The 24,086-nt window shown below is 43.4% G+C and overlaps 2 protein-coding genes across 2 annotated transcripts in view; both read right to left on the reverse strand.

The window, feature by feature from the left end:
• TANGO6 (transport and golgi organization 6 homolog) overlaps positions 1-16,038 on the reverse strand; it is a 142,575-nt gene extending 126,537 nt beyond the window's left edge. The window contains exons 1-4 of the mRNA XM_037041409.1: positions 15,780-16,038; positions 7,467-8,107; positions 4,904-5,020; positions 2,878-3,019 (exon numbers count right to left, since the gene is read on the reverse strand). Coding sequence (XP_036897304.1) covers positions 2,878-3,019; positions 4,904-5,020; positions 7,467-8,107; positions 15,780-16,002 — 1,123 coding nt within the window. The 5' untranslated portion in view covers positions 16,003-16,038. The remainder of the gene's footprint in view (positions 1-2,877; positions 3,020-4,903; positions 5,021-7,466; positions 8,108-15,779) is intronic.
• Positions 16,039-19,501: 3,463 nt separating this feature from the next.
• CDH1 (cadherin 1) overlaps positions 19,502-24,086 on the reverse strand; it is a 76,600-nt gene continuing 72,015 nt past the window's right edge. The window contains exons 15-16 of the mRNA XM_037041410.1: positions 23,062-23,205; positions 19,502-21,127 (exon numbers count right to left, since the gene is read on the reverse strand). Coding sequence (XP_036897305.1) covers positions 20,918-21,127; positions 23,062-23,205 — 354 coding nt within the window. The 3' untranslated portion in view covers positions 19,502-20,917. The remainder of the gene's footprint in view (positions 21,128-23,061; positions 23,206-24,086) is intronic.

The following is a 24,086-nucleotide window of genomic DNA, read 5'->3' on the forward strand; positions in this document are numbered from 1 at the left end:
GTCTTTTCTCTACTGAAAGTTGTTCATTCCTTCTACAAGATAATCTACCCCCTGCACTTTTCTTTCGATGTTGGATTCGGAGAAGTTCAGAGAAAAAAATGGCACTTACTGAAATATTATTCATATGACTGAATAGTATGTTCTCATTTAATGTCTTCAATAGGTTGTGCAACTTTAAGCGAAATGATGTGTAATGAGACCAGTTTTAGTGTAGACTAATTGATATAAACAATTAGTTCAGTTACTAGGGCATCTCATCAACATTATAATAAAACAGCATTGAATGAACTAACATTATTCAGAGACTTTCTATACTAGATTCTTCTCAGTTTTTATTACTACTAACAGTATTATTTCTTTTTATGTGCATGATATAATCACATGTGTGAGAAAAAAAGCCAAAGGCTGGGGCAAGAACGACTGGAATGGAATAAGGGGAACAATCCCCAGAGTTGGCACAGGGCTGAGAATAGTTTGTGTTCCCGCCAGTGAGCAGGGAAGGCTTCCTAATACACAGGGCATCAAGTAGAATCTCAGAAGGCTATTGCCTTAATAGTGCAGCCAAATTACCTTAGACTCAAGGCTGCTCTAGACCCACAGTAATAAGGCTTAAAAGACAGGATCAAGGAGCATTTGAGATCTTGCTCCCTGGCACACATCCTCAGTTTGGCTCAAATAAACTCTTATAAAAATTCTCAAAAAGGAAAAAAGGCCAGGTCAAGGGGATCAAACTGATTCCAAGACACTGCATCCCAGAACAGAGCGGCTTGACTTCTCACAGGTAACGGATAATCCTCCACTGCACTGGCCCTAGAAGCCTCTGCAGGCAGAACTGGGCAGGCAACACTGGGTCAAACCTACCAGTCTGCCAAGCACACTGGCCTCATCTTTGCCTGTAGGATGGGAAGTGGGAAGTCAAGATTGATCCTCCTCTGTCCTCTCTCCTCAAGCATCTCCATTTCCACAGCCACCGCTGACTGAGCCACAGCAATCTCTCTAACCACTGCCTCTTAACTGACGCCCCTGCTCCTGCTCTTACCCAGCCCGTTCTTCATAAACCATCCAGACAGATATCTCTAAAATGCAGGCTTCAGCATGTATCTCTCCTACTTAAAAAGTTTCCAGTGGTTTCTCACCGCCCTCGGAATCAAGTCTGAAACACTGACCTGGGTGCACAGGCCCCCATGATGTGGCCACTGCCCCCTCCCCGTCACACCACTCTCTGTCCTCCCTGAAACTTCCTCAAAACACTGGGCTCTTTCCCATGTTCCTTCGCACATGCCCACAATAGTCTCCCCTCACTCATCAACTGGTAAATCCCAACTCAACCCCTCTGGGTTCAGTTTAAATGTCATTTTCCAACAAAAGCTACTAAGTTTGTGGTAACTTGGTAGAATATGCAGAGGATACAAGAAATAAGGAGATGAACACCAAAAAGAGGCAAAAGAATCACCAAGATAAAGGTGAAGGGAGAGCCTAGGATGACAGCCAGCAGAAGGCACCTAGTCTGGACTGGAGAGGACTGGAGAGCAGTGTCCAAGAAGATGAAACTGACAGAACACCTGGAGTATCTGAATGTATCGAACAACCGGGGGGGGGGAGTTTGAAAACAGATTAGTGATGACTACATAAAAAACAAAATAGACTAATATAAAAAACAAAATAGACTAGCTATTAACCCCAAGAAGTACAAAAGTTGGACAAAAAAAAGGAGTCATAATATACTAGCTTAGCTGTAAAAAAATAATTACATCATCAGAAGACTACGAACACTGAGTACTGATCTAACCCAGTTAGGACACGGCTATCAAGGAGATGGAGAGCATGCATGGGGGAATGACGGCAGGGTTGTGAAAGCGAACAAAATCCTTTTCTACACACGGTGAGAAGTTAATAGATGATTCCTAAGACTAAAAAGTGATGCAGGTGCTACGTAGGCATTGTACTTAGAAATACAGAAGTAAATATCAGAAAAACTCTCTACAAGAGTTCAGAGTGGTTGCTTCTGGAGGTGGGAAACAGAGCAGACTCGTGAAAGGACCACTGTCTTTCTCTACCAGCCTTGTCAAACTATTAAACTCTTTACTATGAGCATGTACACTTTTGTGTAAAAAAATAAAAAAGATATAAATGAAAATACTACCGTGCTTAACATAATTAACTTTTTTCTATTAATGAGGACCTACAGTATATAACTGTGGAGCCCTGGCTGGTGTGGCTCAGTGGATTGAGTGTCGGCCTCCAAAGTAAAGGGTCCCCAGTTCGATTCCCAGTCAGGGCACACGCCTGGGTTGCAGGCTGGGTCCCTAGTAGTGGACAAGCACGAGGCAACTGCACATTGATATCTCTCTCCCTCTCTTTCTCCCTCCCTTCCCCGTCTCTCTAAAAAAATTAATAAATAAAATATTACAAAAAAAGGGAGAATATAATTGTGGAAATGAATCTAAAACTTCATCCCAACGCATCTCTGAGGAATGTCCAGCTTCAAGACGGCTGTTTTGTGGTTGAAGCCCTGAGGCGAAGTTCTCTTGGCACCTGCTACACAGCCCCCTTTCCACTGAGAATTTCACGTTGTCTTCAGGGTTTTACTTAAACTTTCTGTGCAATGGTTTCTTCTTATAAATCATTTGAAGAAGCTGACAATTAATTCAACACTGTGAGTAGTGTATCAAGACTGTTTTAGAAAAATGGCAAGAAAACCAGTTTCTTTGGAAAAGGAATTCACTAAGGTTTAACTTCCAAGCCTAACCTCCTTAATCTCCACAAAGACACAGTATAGTCTCAACCAGGTTTTAAAGGCAAATGTGGAAGACCAATAGATCACTCTGACTTGAAGGAAAATGGATACACCAAAGCAACAAACGTTTTATTGCTTACCACCTGCTCCTTCCAGAATGCCCCGGACCACTGCCTGAACACCACTGGGTCTCATCAGCCTTTCAGAAAGCAGCTGCCCACAGAGACGCCGGAGCCAAGCCGGGGCCCGACCCCTAACTGGTGTCTTCATATCTGTGCTGGACTGAAAAAGGAAGGGAAAGGTATGAACTGAATGCCAGTGAAATAGTTAGGATGTGTAGAGATCATTAAAATGTACATCTACAGAGACAGACTGACAAGGAACAATATCCTATACCGGCTTCAAAAGAGCAACATTTTTTCCTTTTAAAAAAGAAAGGACTCTCATTTCAAAACCTTCTTCAGTATCACTTTTAAGCAAGTAAAAATACAGTGAAACTTCAAGTGAAATAGCCAGTGAAGTTTCAAACCCAGAAACAGACAAACGCATCAGCGAATAAAATCCAGCTTTGGGGAACACAAGGTTAATGTGACCAGTCTCCGAATGCAATCCTTCCAGCTGAATCCGGCTTCCAAAGGAGCCCCGTGAACACCGCTCACGGCCGGCCGGGAGGGCAGCCCTTGACGGGGAGAGGGCATGCAGGCCTTGCCTCCGTGGTCTGAACTACTGGGATTCCTGGCGATGCAGGAATTTCAACAAAGAGCTGGGTTTCTTCAAGGGCTCCTTTTTGATAACCCCGTGGAGCTCCATGAACAGATTTGATGTCCCTTATTTTGAGCACAAATATTAACCATTTTGCTGTCAATCACTGCATTTAACAATGTGAGCCCCAAAGCTGGTGATAGAAACATTTAATCCTAACTAACCTGTCCTCTCTCTTTTATTTGAGGAGGAGCAATAATTACCATTTATTGAGAATTATCATGTAACCAGCACTGTGCTAAGAACCCCTCACATAATCTCAACTGTTTCCATGCCCATTTTATGGGTAAGGAAACTGAGGGATGGAAATTAGATCCACTAATTCATACAGCTACATACAGGGGTTGAATCCCAATGTGCCTAACTCCAGAGTCTCTGCTTTTTACCACACTGTCATCATAATGCATTTGGTTTAATCTGGCAAACCGTGGACTCATTCATTCAGAGAAGCACAGTGTGATGCCAGAGGAGCCCAATGTTGGGGGGTGGGGGAGGGGTGCCTAGTACTGTTCTAAGAATGAGATGAAAATGACTTCAACTGGGAGATATCACTGTTGCCACCTTCAGCTGGTCCTTGTTCCTGGCCTACAGCCAATTCCTTTGGCCCCCTTAATGTTTTACTCATGGAGATTCATAACTAAAATTTAGGTCCTAAAAGCAAATAGATAATTGCCATCTACATCCTCAAATTCAGTCATTTCAGATAAATAATTACTTTTAAGGAAAAAAAAGAAACTATCTTATGCCTAGTAGAATATACACTTTTATGGTTTTCAAAGGAGCTAAAAATAGTCCTAATAATAGCTCTTATTTTAATTTCTTGACTTCAGATACTCCATTCAAAGAATAAGATGTCCAAATAGTTCTGCCCCAAAAATGTATTATCAAACAGCCAAATTTTAGTTTAAAAATATCTAGACCCTGGCTGGTGTAGCTCAGTGGATTGAGCGCTGGCCTGCAAAGTGGGAGGTCACAGGTTCAGTTCCCAGTCAAGGCACATGCCTGGACTGTGGGCCAGATTCCCAGTAAGGGAACTGCAAGAAGCAACCGATAGATGTATCTCTTGCACATCAACGTTTCTCTCCCTCTTTTTCTCTCTCCCTCCCCACTTCTCTTGAAAAATAAAAGAATAAATCTTTAAAAAAGTATCTAGTTTCAATAGGAATAAAATATATTTCAAATAAAACTGCCATATTCTTGGGAATAGTGTCCATCATTCCATTAAAGGAAAAATCCTTTTAAGTTATCCTAAGAATCAGTCAAATTTAGTTTTACAAATACCATTTAATGATGCAAAAGACGAAAGAGGATTTGCCTAGATTACTGGATTTCCCAGGAGAAGACAGCACACTGCACATCATCCCTAATGACTCACCCACAAGCGCCCCCAGCCTGCACACCTACCTGGGGGGGCCCTCCCTGGAGGATAAGCAACTCTCGAACTGCTAATGGTTGATACACTTGGTCCAAGATGTCTCTCAGGGCCTTCCTAGACACGGCTCTTTCCTCTTCCGTTATCACCTGAAAGAAACATGCACTTGGCTTTAGCGCAATGCAAACCAGGCAGGCACAGAAGGTAACTAAGACTCCTGCGAAGGGAGAGGGAGGCCGGCTCCTTGGCTTCCTTCCCCCAGAGGAAGCAGTAACACTGAAACACAGCCGGCCCTCTCTCCATCGCCTCACTCACCTCTGCACAGGGGGTCTTACTGACCCACCCTAATGGCGAGGGTGGAGTAAACCGCCTGCCTGGCTTTGGCACGCACAGCTCAGCTCACTCCTCTCCCAGGTCTTCAGAGCAAGTGCACGTTCTGTTCTGCTCTTCCCTGACCTGGGCTTCACAGAGGCCTCTCCCATGCCACAGGGCAGAGGTGCTGCAGTTTTGCAGCCCTCCTCAAAACGGGGGTTGGGGAGGGAGTAGTAAGTGTGTCTAACTCTGGGATCCACCGTTGGGAAGCCCATGTGTCTCCATCTAGAAGCAATATCCTCCAAGTTTATACTTATGAGTAATAGAGGTGACATTTTGAATTTTCATCTCTCTTACACTGTTAAATGTCTTTTAATTAATTCAGAACTTGGGCAGCAAAGAGGGGTGCTATTTACGGGGCCCCGTTGGGCCTCAACAGTGCAGTCCCTACTTGGTAAGTGCCAAAATAACCAGGGTACAGCAAGCAGCCAGGGTACCACCATTTGTTTAGCAAACAGGTCTGGCTAGAGCTGGGGCTTGTCCAGCTTCAGGTTTCCCCTTCTGCCAGTGTCTTCTCCCACCTCCCCATTTGGCCCTTCTTGTGTGTTTCCCTTTTCCCCCTCCTGCCCGAGATCCCTGGGCACTGCCTAGCCCCAGGACAGTAATGAAGCCTGTGGACCAGATGCCCCTGTATCAGGAAGTGCACGCAGCTGGAGTAGACAGAACTGTCAGGACTCACGCCCTGTCGTAAAGAGCGCAGTGCTCCACTCCACATCACATAAAAGCGCTGGGGGATCTGGGGGAGCTCATGCATTCCCATCACTGCTCAAGTGATAGAAGCTTTTAGGTTAATGTCTGTGAGCACAGGCAGGAAAGAGAATAGCAAAGGGAACAAACAGAAAAGGAGTTGGGCCCTGGCTGGAGTAGCTCAGTGGATTGAGCACGAGCCACTGAACCAAAGGATTGCAGTTTGATTCCAGCCAGGGCACATGCCTGGGTTGCAGGCTAGTTCCCAGCAGGGAATGCATGAGAGGCAACCATATATTGATATTTCTCTCCCTCTCTCCTTCCTTCCTTCCTTCCCTCTCGGAAGGAAGGAAGGAAGGAAGGAAGGAAGGAAGGAAGGAAGGAAGGAAGAAAAGGAGTTGGAAGATGACGGAAAGGTGACAAGGAAACGAGGAGGGTGGGCATTGTGAAGTCTGGCTGCAGTGGCTGAGGAACTACCCAGTGAACGAGCTGCCCTGACCCTTGCCACAGCCACAAAGTAACAGCTTCTTCAGGCCAGGTCCCAAGCCGATGTGGGAGGGCCTCTCATGGGGGAGCAGAGGTCACTGCAATGTTAGACTTGTGTGTCTTGTCTCCCCAGTTAATGCAGGAACTGTCTGAGAAGAGGACTGTGTCCTATGCTTCTGTAACTTCCACAGCACCTTCACAGTCCAGATACTCAAAACCTCTCCTACTGTCAGCAACACAGGCACATGCCCCTAATGTCTAATGATGACAATGAACATCAACTGAATTATGCAGTGTACCGGGTGCTTTACCTACTTTATCTCATTTAATCCTACCAAGAATTTTAATGAAGAAGGCATGGATAGTTTACTAGTAGTATTAGTAGGAATTGCTTTTTGATGAGCCACTATTGGGGATTGGGCTAGGTACTTTACACACATTAACCTAAATCCTCACAACAGCCTTCCAAGGCAAGTATTATATACAACTTTATAAAAAAGGAAACGGCCTTGGTGTGGCTCAGTTGGTTGGGCATCATCCTGCAAAGCCAAAGGTCACCAGGTCAATTCCCAGTCAGGGTGCATGCATGGATTGCAAGTTCAGTCCCTGGTCAGGTGCATGCAAGAGGCAACCAATCAGTATTTCTCTCTCACATCGATGTTTCTCTCCCTCTCTTTCTTCCTCCCTCCCCCTCTCTCCAAAAAGAAAGAAATAAGAACAATACAATAATTTTTTTAAAAAGGAAACGGAGGCTCAAAGAAATAGCCTGCGATAGCTGTTCCATACGATGACGAGAAGGGACAGGTGAAGTGGCCTCTCCAGGTGTGCAAAGGGCTAACATCTAATAAGTGAAAGCTCTGACCCCCCAAAAAGATTCAGTTAGCTACTGGATATGTTTTGACATTCAATAGGAATTCTAGATCTTTCCATCAGTCTCTTTCCAAAAAACTTAAAAATTATCTTTCAAAATGACCACACACAAACATATATACATATTCACACAGACTCCCACAAACATATTCACAGCCTCTCTCTCAACATATATTTTACCTCTTCCTTGGATTTTAGCGGTTTTCTCTTAGTTGGGCAGAATCCCAGCTGGCACAGACCAGCAGCAATATCCCCGAAATGGCGGCAGAAAATCAGGCTCCCCAGAAAGGCGTGCTGAGCAACATCTAGGAGGACCCTGCAGCTGGCATACAGTCTCTGGGTGGCACCGGGGGCCGCATCGAGACACACCACGTCTTGAACAACAGCCCCAAACTCAGTCCTGCATCTCAAAGGGACTCCAACACCAGGCATGAGGTAAGGACAGACCCCCAAGGTGACTACAAACTGTAAAACTGACTGGATGGTCTTCTGCTGTGAGATACTGAGTGTATCTGGGCTCAGGGCAGGGGCGGCTTCTGGAGTCCGGGGGTCGGCTTTGCCTGGACGGAAATCGGCTGCGAGGCACAGCATGGTTTCCTTCAAGCACAGGAGCAACAGTAAGGCCTGAGAGGTGAAAGTCCAGGTGACATCCACAGAGCTCTGTGGCCATTCTGCCGCGCTGGCGATTTCCCCTCTTAGCAGTTTCAGTTCCTTCCAGTGAGGCTCCTTCAGAAATTTGTCCTCCAAAGCAGACAGGTTAGATTTTAAAGTAGCCAACAAGACATCATGTTTTGTGATCTGTAGTGAACTTGAGCCTGATCCTTTCAAGAAAAAAAGAGAGAGAAAAATATACATGGAAAATGAACCGCACTTCCTCAGTGGGAATGCCTTGCCCACTCCAGTTCCCCCTGAGCCCTGGCCCAGAGGACATGGCCTCTGGAAAACCTCCCTAATTGTGCCACCCCAACCCAGGCAGAATTCAAACACATTTCCTCCCTCCCCATAGCACTTCGATGTAGTCAGAATAGAGTCCCTAACATGGTACACTTCATCTAGCTTGTTTCTATTCCACTTGTGTCCTTTTTTTTCAAGATTTTATTTTATTTTAGACAGAGGGGAAGGGAGGTGGAAAGAAAGGGAGAAAAACATTAATGTGTGGGTGCCTCTCACATGCTCCCCACTGGGGACCTGGCTCGCAACCCAGGCAGGCACCTCTACTGGGAATCAAACCAGTGACCCCTTGGTTCACAGGCTAGCACTCCATCCACTGAGCCACATCAGCCAGGACTCTATTGGTGTTCTGAAGGCAGAGGCCACATCTTAGTCCCCTTACTGGGCTTCAATTGTAGCTAGAACAGAAACTTAGAAAGCTGAACATTTACCATTGAAGATTCATTCAAACTGTTCTCAGTGCAGCCATTAAATTATATTGAACATGATTTGATGACATTTTCATTAAATATATTCTAAAGTGAACGAAGAATACAAAATACTATGTAGGCAAAAGATATGAAGTTCACAGAAAAAAATGAATTTTAAACATGATAGCAATTAACTTTGCTCCTAAAAGAAAGGTAAATTTAAAAAACGGTACTAAAATAGCACTTTCCATCTACCAACCTGCTAACATGCAACACATCAAGTGGCAAGGTTTGGAAGAAACACACACTATTCATACATTTCTGGTAGGAACTAAAATGGCACCTCCCTAAGGACAGAGATTTGGCAGTATCTAGCAAAATTACATAGGCATTTAACCTTTGGCCAAGCAATTACATTTTTAGAAACCTATCCTATAAATACACAGGCAAAAATGACATATACGCAAGGTATTCATCGTAGATTGTAGTGCTTCTTGTATTAACAAAAGACCTGAAACAACCCAAATGTCTATCAATAGAAAACTGACTGAGCCCTGGCTGGTGTGGCTCAGTGGACTGAGCGCAGACCTGTGAGCCAAAGGGTCACTTGTTCTATTCCCAGTCAAGGCACTTGCCTGGGTTGCAGGCCAGGTCTCTGGTTGGGGGGACACGTGAGAGGAAACCACACACTGATATTTTTCTCCCTCTCTTTCTCCCTCCCTTCCTCCTTCTAAAAGTAAATACATAAAGTCTTTTTTAAAAATTATAGAACAACCATCACTCAGGAACATCAGAAATTGAGTTGAATGGACATCTGACAACCACGGAACCGAGGAAACTGCCTCCATCCACACCGGCAGGAGGGGCACAGACACAGAACGGGCTACCCTCACACCCACAGGGGTAAAAATTCAGGAGGGATTTTCCAGCAGCAAGGAGTCCCAGTCCCACACCAGGCCCCCCAGTTCAGGGTTCCAGTTCCAGGATGATTAATCCCCACAACTTCTGGCTGGAAAAACCAGTGAGGATTGAGTCGGTGGAGGAGGCTGCTGGAGCGATTCCTCTTGGGGAACCCACACATGGATCCACCGACTCAGACTCGCTCCCTCTGAGCTCCAGCACCAGGGTGGCAGCTTGAAGGGCCCTAGTGCTATGTAGGGAGAGACTGAAGTGTCTGGCATCTGGGAGAGCAGAGGCCATTGTCCCTTTGCTGAGCACCCCCCCCCCCGCCCCCAAAGCCACTAGACTGGTGCCTTTTCTGAGCCTCCATCACCCCGGCTAACACTGTGTGACTCACCTTGGACCACAGAGGCTCCAGCGGACCCAACTTACAGGCCCACCCAAGCTGCTTTTCCATAAGAAAGGCTGGTCTTGGCTCCTAAATCCTATCAAACAAGCAACAGCTGACTTCAGAGAGCTCTAACAAAGCCAGATTAGATTCACAACTTGGCTCCACCTAAGAATCTCCAAGTAGCACAAGAAGCAATCTTCTCAGCTTGCTTTATAGCTCAGGCAGGATGCCCCAGGCAAAACACAGGTAGGAGCTAACCCTGGCCTGCACCACCTGGGAAACGCCAGGGCCAACGCACCCAGTGGATAGCTACAGACCACATCAGAGCACCACCACTCTGTCCCTGCAGAGCTGATCCTCCACAGAGTAGAGGTCAGTGGTCACTGATCACAGCCAAACTGTGCAGCTGACTGGCCTGGGTAAATCCCTCCCATTGATCTGCCAACAGAAACCAAGGCTCAACTATAAGAGGAGGGTGTACTCAGCCCACACAAAGGGTGCACGCTGAGTATCCAGCTTGGGTGATAAGGGAGGCTGTGCCACTGGACCCTACAGGACACCTACTACATTAGGCCTCACTACCAAGACACGGAGTCACAGCCACTCTACCTAATACATAGAAACAAACACAGGGAAACTGCCAATAGGAGGAGACAAAGAAACATGGCTGAAATGAAAGGACAGACCAAAATTCCAGAAAAAGAGCTAAATGAAATGGAGATGAGCAATCTATCAGATACAGAGTTCAAAACACTGTTTATAAGGATGCTCAAGGAACTTAGTGAGGACCACAACAGTATAAAAAGACCCAGTCGGAAACAAAAGATACATTAGTTGAAATAAAGAATAATTTACAAGGAAACAACAGTAGAGGGGATGAAGCTGAGAATCAAATCAATGATTTGGAACATAAAGAAGCAAAAAAACAAAAACAAAAAAACAACCAATCTGAACAAGAGAAAAGAATGCAAAAAATGAGGATCATGTAAGCAACCTCTGGGACAACTCTAAGAGATCCAATATTCACATCATAGGGGTGCCAGAAGGAGAAGAGAAAGAGCAAGAAATTAAAAATCTATCTGAAAAAATAGTGAAAGAAAACTTCCCTAATTTGGTGAAGGAAGTAATCTAGGAAGTGCAGAGTCCCAATTACGATGGATGCAAAGAGGCCCACTCCAAGATACAGCATAATTAAAAGGCCAAAGGTTAAAGATAAAGAGACTCTTAAAAGCAAAAGAAGTTAGTTCCCAGAAGGTTGCCAGATGGGAAGGCAGAGGGGGAGAATGGGTGAAAATGTGAAGGGATTAAGAAGTACAAGGTAGATTACAAAATAGCCTTGGGGATGTAAAGTACAGTATAGGAAATGGAATAGCCAAAGAACTTAAAAGCATGACCCAAGGACATGAACAATGGTGGGGGGATTGCCTGAGGGAGTGGGGGGCACTGGGTGGAAGAGGGAAATTGGGGAAGAGTCAGGAGAACTGTAATAGCATAATCGATAAAATGTAATTTAAAAAAGACTTCAAAACAGAAAAAATTAATTAATAATACAATAAAATTTAAAAGTAGCCCTGGCCAGGTAGTTCGGTTGGTTGGAGTCATCCCCATACACCAAGATTGTGGATTCCATTCCCAGTCAGGGAACATACAAGAATCACCCAGTGAATGCATCAGTAAGTGGAACAACAAATCAATGTCTTTCTTTCTCTCTCCCCACCTCTCTAAAATCTATAAGTTAAAATTGAAACTAAAGTGTAGAAAAATTTATATAGTATGCCACCTTTTGTGTAAGCATGGAAGGTGATATGAAACATATTATTTGCTTTTATTTTCAAAAAAGGAGTGGAAGAACAAATTAAAACTAAAATAAATTATCTACTGAGAGAGAGAAAACAGTGAGGAGACAGGGATTTTTCTTTTTGGCCTCATTATATTTTTAAAAAAATCTACAGTACATATGTATAGTTTCTATACTAAAACAAAGATTATTTTAAGGTTATCAAATAGTGGGTGGTATATGAGACCCTGTCAAAAAGAAAATAGTATTTCCCAAAATGCAACCTCGAGATGGTGGAATTGAGGACATTTCAATTTTCTTCTTTTAGCTTCTCTGTTTTTAAGATCTACTCTAAGGAACATAAACTACTTTATAAAAATAAAAAGGTATAATAACATTGTTCTTTTAAAATAATAAGAATCAGGAGAATTTTTCAGTACTTCTCTGGGGCCGTCCAGGGCGTGTTCTGACTCACTGGCATGAAATGTGGTTCCTCTGGCTAAAGACTCCTAAAAAGGAAATACGTGCTCTGGAAGCTGGTTGCTGCTACCCATTCAGATCACTAAACAACCTGTAAGTGACTTCTTGTGACTTTATAAAATCTTTGAACCCAAACAAGGGACACAAAGAAAGTGATTTAAAACAAAAGCTATTTATCAGGAGCCCTTTAATAAAGCACTCTTCTGCCCTCTACTGGTGATAAAAAATAAAATCTTGAAAATAAAGGCATTCCCTTAAAGCAGCAGTTTTCAAAGTGTGGTAGAGGGAGGGGGTTTCGAGGGGGCTTCCCAAGAATCTCTCAGGTAGTCTGCAAGTCTAATAGTCAAAACTATTTTCATATTAATAATAAGGCATTACCTGCCTTTTATGCTCTCATTTTCTCATGAAAGTACCAAGTATAAAAAAGTCACTGAGTTCAGGTTCCACAGGGCAACTAACTTTTAAGAAATTCTTATAGAAGAACACAATTATCTGAAAAGGGATTGAAATCCCTTTCCTCTTCCAACTACATAACTATGTGAGTCTAGATTTTCTTCATCTATTTCAATCAGAACAACCTATCGTGACAGACTGGAGAAAGAAATATAAAAATATAGCTGTCTTCTACTAAGCCAGATATTAATGAAACTTACAAAAATGTAAAACAATGCCACTCTTCCCACTAAGTTATTTTATTTTGAAAAATATAGTTTTCATTAAAAATGGCATTATGTTAACATGTCATAGGTTTATTAATGTTATTTTTAAATAAGTGTAAAAAGGTTTTTCTTAAGGTCTTAATTTCTCACATAGTAAATATTGGTACACATAACCCACAGAAAATCTCTTTTAAGTCCTCAGCAATTTTTAAGAATGTAAAAGAATGCTGAAACCAAAAAAATTGAGATCTGCTGCCTTAAAACAATGTTTCCCAAATTTGGCCATTTATCTGAGTAACAACTGTACTGTAATTTGCTTTATGTGTTTATTTCTTCAAATTAAATAATTTTTAAAGTTGAAATGGCACCCTCATGAAGAGCATTATCTATTCTCTCCAATCACTAATTTAAATATCTAGGCTTTGTGACATTTAAAAGCACACTTCACTATTTGTGTGGTACTTTTTATTAAGTTCCGAGTACAAAACAACGTGGCATGCAAGAATGAGTGGGATACGGCTTCGTTACTTACACATCACTGACATTTTCAGCCCCTTCTCCCCGCTGTAACTCAATTAATGACAACAGTCCAGTGCATCTACATTCATGCATTCACTGGCCCCCCTTTTTAACAAACAAAACACTAAAATTAATAAACCCCTTTCAAATTCTGCTTATACACGATTCCTAAAAATGAAGGTGGAGATACTCTTACCTGCCCCATGCTAGAAAATGGAAATGGAAAGCAGGGGAAAAGAAATGCCTAAGGCAGCAGGACTTCCGGTGGCCCAAACGTGAATTCTCACCCAGACTCACTTCTCCTCCCCCTGTGGCCTCCACAGCCTCACCCTGTTGTTAGCTGTGCCATCCACCCACCACTAGTGTTCATTATCCTGCCGTGTTCACTATCTTTGGTTTATATATATGTATAGTACCACCTCCTCAAACAGATGAGAAGCTCAAAAGCACGAGTTGTTACACATTTTTGTATTTCCAGCAGCACTGAGGATAAATACTATACGCGGTTAATTCTCAGTACATATTACCTCAAAAGTAGGCAGTTTACACCTGACTGGTGTAGCTCAGTGGGTTGAGCGCGGTCCTGTAAACCACAGGATCGCGGTTCGATTCCCAGTCAGGCCATATGCCTGGGTTGCAAGCCAGTTCCCAGCAGGGGACTCACGAGAGGCAACCATACATTGATATTTCTCTCCTTCTCTCCTTCCCTTCCCCTCTAAAGATAAATAAGTAAAATATTTTTTAAAAAGTAGACAGTTATGGATCAAAAAAGGTTTAATTCAGGGAGCTGCAATTTTAACCAATACTTTCATCCTGTCTCCTCCACTCCCTCTGTCCATCATCAGGGACATGTAAATACTCGCAATGCACAGTATTACGAGTATTGCAGTTTCATCCCCTCAGCACCTGATATGATCGAAGAAAACAGCAGGCAGCTTCATGTGTAAAATAATATCATTTAACCATACTAAAAACTTACTCTTTTTCAAATAGGAATGGTTGGACTTTGAGTTCATGTATGTAATTCCAGCACATACTCTTCAAGATTTAGAGGCCTTCTATAAATGAAGTACAGGTGCTTTGTGATAATTACTTCCAATTTTTTGCTTATTTTGCTCTCAGTCATATTTGAGATAGTCGCAGTTGCCAGACAATGTCCTCTCAATTAGCAAGTTAAAACTCTATTTTGCTGTTTCTTTGTCGAGGCGACATAGTACAGTTGTCACACTACTGGGGAACCCTCCTGAATTCAAATCCCTGCTTGGCCACTCACTAAACTGACAATGAGCAGTTTCCAATGTACCTGAGCCTTGGTTCCAACATCTGTAAAATGGAATACAAGTAATACCTAGCTCATGTGATTGTTATGAGCATTGAATGATAACATCACAGTACAGGGATTGATACTTCAATCAATGAAGTATCAATTGATTGATAGGCACTCAGTTACTATTATTAATAACTTATTTTCACTTTCCCCAGGTATGTGAGAGTTTTCAGTTTGCGTGGGGGGCAGGGGGGGGGACTGAGGAGGCTGGGTGTCTCAAATTTGAGACTTGGAACATCAACTCATGCTGCTTCATGTACCTTACCTTGCTCACCCTAACTAAGCCCCTTCCCCTCAAAAAGCCACTCCAACTGTTTCCTTTCTCAAGTTTCCAGATAGCACCTGAGGATCCACACGGAATAATTTGCTTTGGTCTGAGAAGGGGTTTCGGTAGACCTCGATTCTAGGTCCGCGCCCTATCTGGACCTATCATGATCTTCGGGCAGGTTACTTAGGTCTTCAGTGAGACTTCAGTGTCTGCGGCTGTCAAAGGTGAGCGCCAGGGTAACGCACTCCCAAGGTATCTTAAGATTCTAAATTGGGAAGATCTTGTCACCACGAAAGATTAAAAGCGACTGTAAATCCGTCCCAGACTGTAAATCACTAAATACTACCTCCATACCCAGCTCAAAAGTCACTGGTTGCCTTTTTGGGACTCCTCTACATTTTGTAAAAATTTCCAGCATCCACATTAGATCCTGCGCCCTCAAGAGGTTGGGACTTCACCTCATCGTCATGAGCGCCTACCAACTCTGAAGCTGTCCTGCAGTCCAGCCTTGAGCGCTGCAGTAGAGACGGAATGAAACCACGTACCAAGGCACTTACACAGTGCCCGGCAAAAGGTAAGCGCTCAAGAGACCCTAGTTAGCATCAATATTCAACAAATCTCATGCCTCTTTAAGCCTGGGTTTCCTCAACCATAGTGCTGGACAATGCCCAAAGCCCCCAGGGCCCGGGCGGCCGCCAGGTCGGAGGACCCGCGAGGCCCGGGAGCGCACCGTGTAGGATCCAGGGCAGCCGTGGAAGACTGGCGGCCCTGAGTCCCGGGTGCAGCCCAGCGCGGAGGTCTGTCTTCTCACCTCCCGGGCTCAGCAGCAGCTTCAACGCCTCCAAAATCTGCTCCAGACCGCACGTTTCAGGAGCCCCGCTGCCCCGGTCCTGCCGGGGATCCGTCATGACTAGAGTGGCACGCCTCAGGTGTGACCAGCTCAAGCGCCTGCGCAGACCGCAACCATGGACCTCGCCGCCGCCATGTTGAGTGTGGCAGGAACCGCACGGCGCTGGGGGTGGAGCTACCAGCATGGGGCGGGGTGACTCGGTCAGGAACACCCACTTAATTTTTTTCCCCGGCCTCTTAGTCTCTCTGGGTTAGCTCATTTGGTTAGAGCGTCCTTCCGATTGATTGTGGGTCTGATCCATGGTCATGTGCATACAAGAAGCAACTAATAAATGAATAAATAAATGCATACAAGATGTTCCTGTCTCTAAGTCAATGAATAAATTTTTTTTAAAAAAATCCCACAGATAACACAACCTGCTTAGATGCACAATTAACTGCAAGAAGGAAATTGGCCCTGGCATAGTAACTCGGTTGGTTAGAGCATCGCTATATGCCAAGGTTGCTAGCTCCACTGGGCACATACAAAAATCAGCCAATGAATTCATAAATAAGAGCAACATATAAAGGACCCACTGACAAAGCCTAAGGGGCATAGGATTGGGGATGGGAGGTGGGCTGTGGGTAGGGAGAGGGTGGATGGTAAAGGGAAAGTGGAGACAACTGTGCTTGAATAATACAAAAAATTTTTTAAGTACATGCTTATGATTTTTGTAATGAAAGATCTTATAATAAAAAGGAAAAAACAGGAACATACTTCTGTCTCCATTCCTCTCAAAATCAATAAATAAAAAGCTATTAGAAGTCGCTTGTTATGAAATAATATGTATTTCAGGATGAAAATACTCATATACCCAAACACTGGGAGACCTAATGAAGCAGGCAGGAAATTGGTCAACCCAGAACTAAGAAGGCTATGACATCCAATAGTTATCAATAACTGAATTCCCAGTAAACACCCCTGGGAATTAAGGGTTAAGGGTTTCTATCTCTAAAGTCACATGTGACAAGTGGAATGGTTGCATTCTATTTCCCACAATGAACCCCTAAATTTTTACTCTACTGGTCTGAAAACCTTAGTTTGTGATAACCCCCCACACACACACACAAAGACATCACTGAAGCTTGTTTTCATTTTTTTTTTAATGTGGGTTAGCTCACTGTAGCCACCAAATGAGTATTTTTTAAATACCCTCACCTTAAGGTATGTTTATTGATTTCAGAGAGAGGGAGAGAAACATCAATCGTCTCCTGACCGACGACATGCCCCAGACCGGGATCAAACTCCACAGCCTTTTGCTCTATGGCATGGACTGCACTGCAACCAGCTGAGCCACACGGCCAGGGCTTCATCTATATCACCACTCCCTTTGCCATCAATCAGATACTTGTCACAGGGACCGTTCCCTCTGCTTAATTAGGTTCTGAATATTGGGGCCTGGAAATTAAACTGACAAAAGACAGATCACTGAGAGAAAACAGATTTTTATTCCCATCTTAGAGAATTCAAAGCAAAATGTGACTCAAAGAGGTGATTAGAATCTGGGGGTGAAACAAATGACTTTTGAGGAAAGAGAGCCCTTAGAAGAATAGATGGGAAATATGATAGTTTTGTGAAAATATGTTTAGGTGATTTCCTATCCCAGCAGTGCCCCTCTAGTCCCTGGTGATAGCAGTCAGTCCTCCCTTATGGTGAAATTCCTGGGGAGATTTAGGACTCTTGATTATTTTGGGAGGCAGAGAAGGGGAGTTCAGGGAAAAACCCTCTACATTAGTAGTGTATTCTGGATCCCTTCACCCCTATTGCAACTCAAACTTCAGAGGCTCTTTGCTGTCTTTGGTCTCTCCAGGCCAGTTCATCAACCCTGCAAACAGATGTGCCTTCACAGAATACCCCTTTGGTTCACATAGCTCTGCTCAAAGTACTTGACTAATTCTATCTGACCCACCAAATCCAGTATACCTTGGCCTTTTCTCTCCTAACATCCTGCTTTTGCTTAAATGATCTCTACCCAAAACTCCCTTCTGTACTCCTTATTAATAAAAATAAAAGCTAACATTTAGCAGAGCACTGCTATGACGTAAATGCTTTATACATACCAACCCATCTAGTCTCACAACCTCCTATGGAGGAGAAAGTTACCTTCCTACTGGAGATAAGGAAAGAGGATAGGGAAAGGTTAAGTAACTTGTCTGAGCCCACAGCTGGAAAGGACAAAACCAGAACTTGACTGAACTCAGGCAGCATGGCTCCTGTCTTGGTGTCTTCACCACATACTGCCTGGTCAGGATCTTCAGAACCAGCAACAGGGAAGCACAGGCACAGTTCACCAGCCAGGCTCCTGGCCTAGCCCAACTACCTTCTCTCGTCTTTTTCAGAAGTCCCTCTTCCCTGCAGGTACAGCCCCCTGCATATGGTAAGTAATCTGTAAACCGTTTTCTTTTTAAAAAATGTTTATTTTCTTTTAGAGAGGGGGAGGGAGAAAGGGAAACATTGATGTGAAAGAGAAACATCAATCAGCTGCCTCTCATACGCACCCCCAGCTGGGGACCAAACCCACAACCCAGGCATCTGCCCTGACCTGGAATCAAACCGGCAACCATTCACATTGTGGAACGATGCCCAACAACTGAGCCACACTGGTCAGCATGGTACTCTGTAAAACAATTTAATGTTATTGTCTGTAGAACCATTACTCTTCTGTCTTTACCCTTATCCTACTTTCCCCTGAGTTTATCATGGTAAAATAAACATAAAAACTAACCATGTTAAAGAAAACAACCCAGTGATATTCAATACATTTAGTGTTGTGCACAGACAGCCATCACTGCTATCCATCTCCAGAGCTTTTCACCATCCCAAAGGGAATCTCTGCTCCCATTCAATTACTCCCCATCCCCTCCTTTCTACAGTCCCATAACCGCTACTCTACTTCCTTTTCTATCTCTATAAAATTGACTATTCTAGGTACCCAATTTATATGGAATCACACAGTAGTTGTCATTTCGTGTTTGGCTTGTTTCACTTGACATCACGTTGTAGTATGTGTCAGGATTTCTCTCCCTTTTAAGGGTATTACTTATCGCTATTTAACTGTACAATTAAAAATAGTAAAATGTGCCCTGGCTGGTGTGACTCAGGGAATTGAGCATTGGCCTGTAGACAGAAAGGTCGCTGGTTCAATTCCCAGTCTGGGTACATGCCTGGGTTGTGGGCCAGGTCCCCAGTTGTGGGTGTGAGAGAAGCAACTAATTAATGTTTCTCTTTCTCCTTTCCCTCTCTCTAAAAATAAATAAAATCTTTAAAACATAAAAAAGAACACAAATTATTTTTAAAAGTACAATGTTATATATATTTTACAATTAAAAAATATTTTTAAAAGATTTTATTTATTTATTTTTAGACAGAGGGGAAGGGAAGGAGAGAGTTAGAGAAACATCAATGTGTAGTTGCCTCTCACGCAGCCCCCACTGGGGACCTGGCCTGCAACCCAGGCAAGTGCCCTGACTGGGAATCGAACTGGCAACCTTTTGGTTTGCAGCCCACACTCAATCCACTGAGCTACACCAGCCAGGGCTAAATTTTTAATTATTTTAGAAAGTCAAACTCTTCCTCCATAGTTAGACTCATCTATCATTGGTCTTGCCTAAAATTGTGATGTAAGCAAATAAAACAAGTTTGACAATGATTTAACAAAATTCTTTAATAAAATTTATAAAAATGAGTATCAAGTTTATTTGCCTGAATTGCTTTCCTTTTCCACCCTCAAAGAAAATACAAATTATCATTACCTACACACATACACTCAACACTGCAGTGACAGTCTACACAGAATTACATCCGAGTTTAAATTCCTGAAAAATCAAAAACAGTTCCAAGAAGTGGTTGCAGGAATGATTTCTGTTTTCTTCAAAAGACTGTTGACAGACAGTGAAGCAACATAGATAAACTACTTTCCTGGGGCTGTCGAAAGTTTCTTGGTGACCACATTCAACCAGAAGAATATCCAAATTGAGTTCTTACCCCCACCTCCCTTGCTCCTTAAGGAAAACTTTGGGTTTTCTGACATGCTCCGTTTTCTTGGAATTTGGGGCAAGACCAGATCAGCCAGTATTTTCTGTGGACACCAACAAAAGCAAGCGCTTGGTGGGGATTCTGGACTTCAGATACAAACCATGGTGGCAAGATCCTGGTAGGAAGCACATGCTGAGATTCTTCCCCTTTTCCAGAGTTTGCAGGGCTAGAGGTAGAGCCACCTCAACCATTCTCAGGCTGTTTCCTAAACTGCTAGGCTCAGTGACAATTTCTCCCGTCATCTCCAAGCCCACGTTTCACGTTTTCCATCTGCTGTGACATGCCCAATCTTCTCTCTGTGGCTGCAACTCTTCAGACACTGTTCTGGGCCTCAAAATATTCTAATATCACTCCTTTGTTTTAGATAAACATTCAGCGTTAAATGGCACTTGAAAACTTACCACCTCCTTTTCCGGCCAAGGCTCCTCATGTAGAATCAGAGTATCCCATACTGACCTCCACATGACAATCATTCCTACTCAGAACAAGTTACATACTCAGGAGATGAGAAAAGAAAACCGTACAATACCCAGTCATGACACGGCCAGACTATGATAGAGCCCCCTTACCCTTAAAGGGCCCAATAGTTTCTGACTTGGAGAACTCACGTCTGGTGCAATGTAAATTCAAAAGCAGTGAAGAGTGAATATCGGAACACAAGACACCGGTGCAGTGATAAGATTTAAAAAATCTACACAAATTAAAAATAAAAAATTTATATAGATACAAAAAATAGGGCAGCTGACCCCTCCCCTTCCTTTTAAAAAATGAAACAAAACCCTTAAGAAAATCAGCAATTTGCAAGCTTGTAAAGATGAAAGGAAAAAAAGGAGTCAAATCCTTTCTAGCACACACAGATTAGATCTATAAAGTGGAAATCACAACTACCCTAACTGCATCACTGATCACAGTCTCTCTTCCTCAGAAATTCATCAAGTGAAGGGAGCTGAAAGGCCAGAAAAATTCTCCCTCCATTTCCCATCACATGAGCATAGGGACCCCGCTCCCCATCTGTCTCAAGTCCCCTAGTCGTCCTCGCCACCTCCGTACATGTCTGCCAGCTTCTTGAAGCGACTGCCCCATTCATTCAGGTAGTCATAGTCCTGGTCTTGGTCTGACTCCGAGGAGTTCAGGGAGCTCAGACTAGCGGCTTCGGAACCACTTCCTTCATAATCAAACACGAGCAGAGAGTCGTAAGGGGGGGCAGTGGGGTCACTGTCGGCCGCCTTCAAGTTCTAAAGAAGAAGGAAAACAACAGGGTCTTTCAGTGGAAGGAACCACACACCTTGTCATCTTAGGCAGAATGCCTCCCCTTGGTGCAAAGTGAGCCGCATGACAATGCAACCATCCTGTAGTACACCAAGAGCAATCAATGCTAGTAAAGTCAGTTTGTACAAACTGCAGTGGAAAATAGGCATGACATGTTGTTAAAGAAAAGAAAGTTACGGGAAAGTACACAGCATATTTCCCCCCTGAACTAAAAGGGTAAATTATATGTAGGCAGGGGAGATGTAAGCTCCAACCAATCTGGATGGACAGAGACTGAAAACAAGGACAGTCATACTGACCCATATAGGCTGCATTTCAGCCCAAAAGCCCTGGAAGGATGAATGCCAAACAGTTAACAGTTAAATTCCAGTAGTAGGGTCAGAGGAACTAAGAAAGAATTTTTTTCCTTATGTACTTTGTCATAATTTATATATTTAAAATAACAAGCCATATCCTTTTAGTAATTTTTTTAAAAAGCTACAGCCAAATATAATAACATGCAAATGAATACAAATGGGAGGAAAGGACTTGAATCCAGATACACCTAAAAAGGATGGTTGAAACCAGCCCTTCCGGTTGCCAGTTTTCTTTAAGACCCAGTGGCAGGAATGGATGTTACATACTCAGGAGTGGTCTGAGTATGTGGTCTGTCACTGCCCACACTGCTGTGCTTTGTACAGTCCTCGGTGACGAGAGCTCCCGTGGGAAGCTAAAGCAAAGCTAGCCCTACCACGAACACTGGCCACAGGGGGCAACAGGACCAACAGACAAGTCCTGAAACTCTTTCCGGTAATCGAGCAAGTGATCAGGTAATAGAGTTTAAGAAAACAAGTCTTGCCCTGACTGGTATAGCTCAGTGGATTGAGCACAGGCTGTGAACCAAAGGGTCCCCAGTTTGATTCCCAGTCAGGGCACATGCCTGGGTTGCCTGCCAGGTACCCAGTGGGGGGGCCACGTGAGAGACAACCACATATTGATGTTTCTCTCTCTCTCTTTCTCCCTTTCTTCCCCTCTAAAAATAAATAAAATCTTTAAAAAAAAGAAAGAAAGAAAACATGTCTTGCTATAACATTTTTTTGGTTTTATGCTCATGCCAGCCCCACTTCTTCCTTATCCTACCCTAAACTAATTGATTAAATGTCTCATTTCCCACCTTTCACTGCTGATAGGGGCAATCTTGTGACAATTCTGGACACTAACATGTTGGATTCAACACCCTTCTTGCACAACAGTTTGCTAGTAGAAAGATTTTTGCCCTCTGTTCTGCCCTTCCTACTTCATCCTGACTGGAATACAGACTCAAGGCCTGGAAGCGTGGCAGCCAAATTGTGGTCATGAGACAATAAACATGAGAAAAAGGGCATATGTGTTTTTAGCATGTAGCAGGAAAGTAGGAGAGGCTGCTGTTCCAGCTTCAACTGCTTACCCCAGCCTTCTACTTGCAACAGGTAAATCTATTTAAGCTTCTGATATTTATAGGTGAATGCATTTCTGACAAATACATCATGAGTGGTATTTTTCTGGCTCTCAGGTAGACAGACTTGTCATACATATTTAACATTAACAACCATCAGTGGGATGTAGGGAGAAAGAGACCCATTAGTGAAACCAAGCTGGATTGACTTTGAGTTTCTGTAGTTCCTTTTCTAGTTATATTAAATCCCTTCATGATTCTTGGTTTTGCCATATGGACAGTGCAGATCACTAAGGCCAATTCGAAATGCTATTACTTCTAAAATTCAGATGCCACCCCCATACACAGTAAAACAGGGCTCAGGGATCATGCAAGATGAAAATGTGGTAAAGGGAAGCATCTAGATTCTCCCTCACTTTTGACACAACTGCTCTTTTCTAAGTTTAGACAGGAGCTGGGTCTTGGCTTTTGACTTTGCTTACTTACTTCATCAATGAAGTTTCCAATTTCATCCGGATTGGCAGGGCGGGGCCGATAGTGGGGCACACCTAGGAGGGGAGGCGCCACGTCATTGCGGGTCACTTCCGGCCGAGCATCCAGGCCCCTGTGCAACTGGCTCAAGTCAAAGTCCTTTGGAGAAAAAGGTAAAATCAGAGCAAAGAGTAAACCTGAAGCAGTCACAAACCCAGGGCTCCAGGTGGGCTGTTTACAGGTTATAGTGCTGAATAGTGCCTTAGCTGCAGCTGGGTGATGTTTATTAACATGTGCCAGCACAACCCAAAATGATAGTTTTCCACCGAGGAGTCTTCAAAGTAGCACCAACATAGCATAAAAGGGTTGTGAGGAACACCTGTGTGTACACATGGAGATGGCTACACCCTACTGACTTTTCACAGGGCATGATTATTTGATTATTTTCCAGCAAATACTCACTCCTTTCCCACCTACTCTCAGTCTCTGCTGGGTCCTGTGCTTCCCTTTCTACACACTGTAGACTTTCAAAACTTCTCTGGAAAACTCCAGAGTGAGGCAAGTTAAGACCATCTCCAAATTAGGAAAAAATAAAGAAAGCTCAAAGATTTAACATCTATAGAAAGCCAAAAAAAAAAAAAAAAAACCAGTTTAGCATAGCTCAAATAACTCAGGGGAAACGAAATATTAAAACAGATCAGTTGCTCCATGTCAAAGGCAATTTGAATAGAGTTCATGTTCTGAAACTAGCAATGCGGACAGTAGGCTTTGGAGCCGGGCTACCTGGTTCTAATGCTGCCTGTGTGACTTTGGCTAAGTTGCTTAACTGCTCTGTCCCTCTGCTCAGTCATCTGAGTGCAGAAAAGTAAGCAATCAATAACTGTCAGCAATGTATTAATGTGATGCCCAGTGACAATGTCTGTGTCCTTGGGTGAGGCTTTAAAAATAACAACACAGAGTGACACAGAGCTATTTCAAATGTCTGCCTTCTAACCATAGCTTCTTCCAAATATAGTGTTTGCCATTAAGATTTTTACTAC

This window comes from Sturnira hondurensis, unplaced genomic scaffold, assembly GCF_014824575.4.
Source record: "Sturnira hondurensis isolate 20B ecotype Veracruz unplaced genomic scaffold, ASM1482457v3 Scaffold0003090, whole genome shotgun sequence".
In the NCBI taxonomy this organism is placed as follows: domain Eukaryota; kingdom Metazoa; phylum Chordata; class Mammalia; order Chiroptera; family Phyllostomidae; genus Sturnira; species Sturnira hondurensis.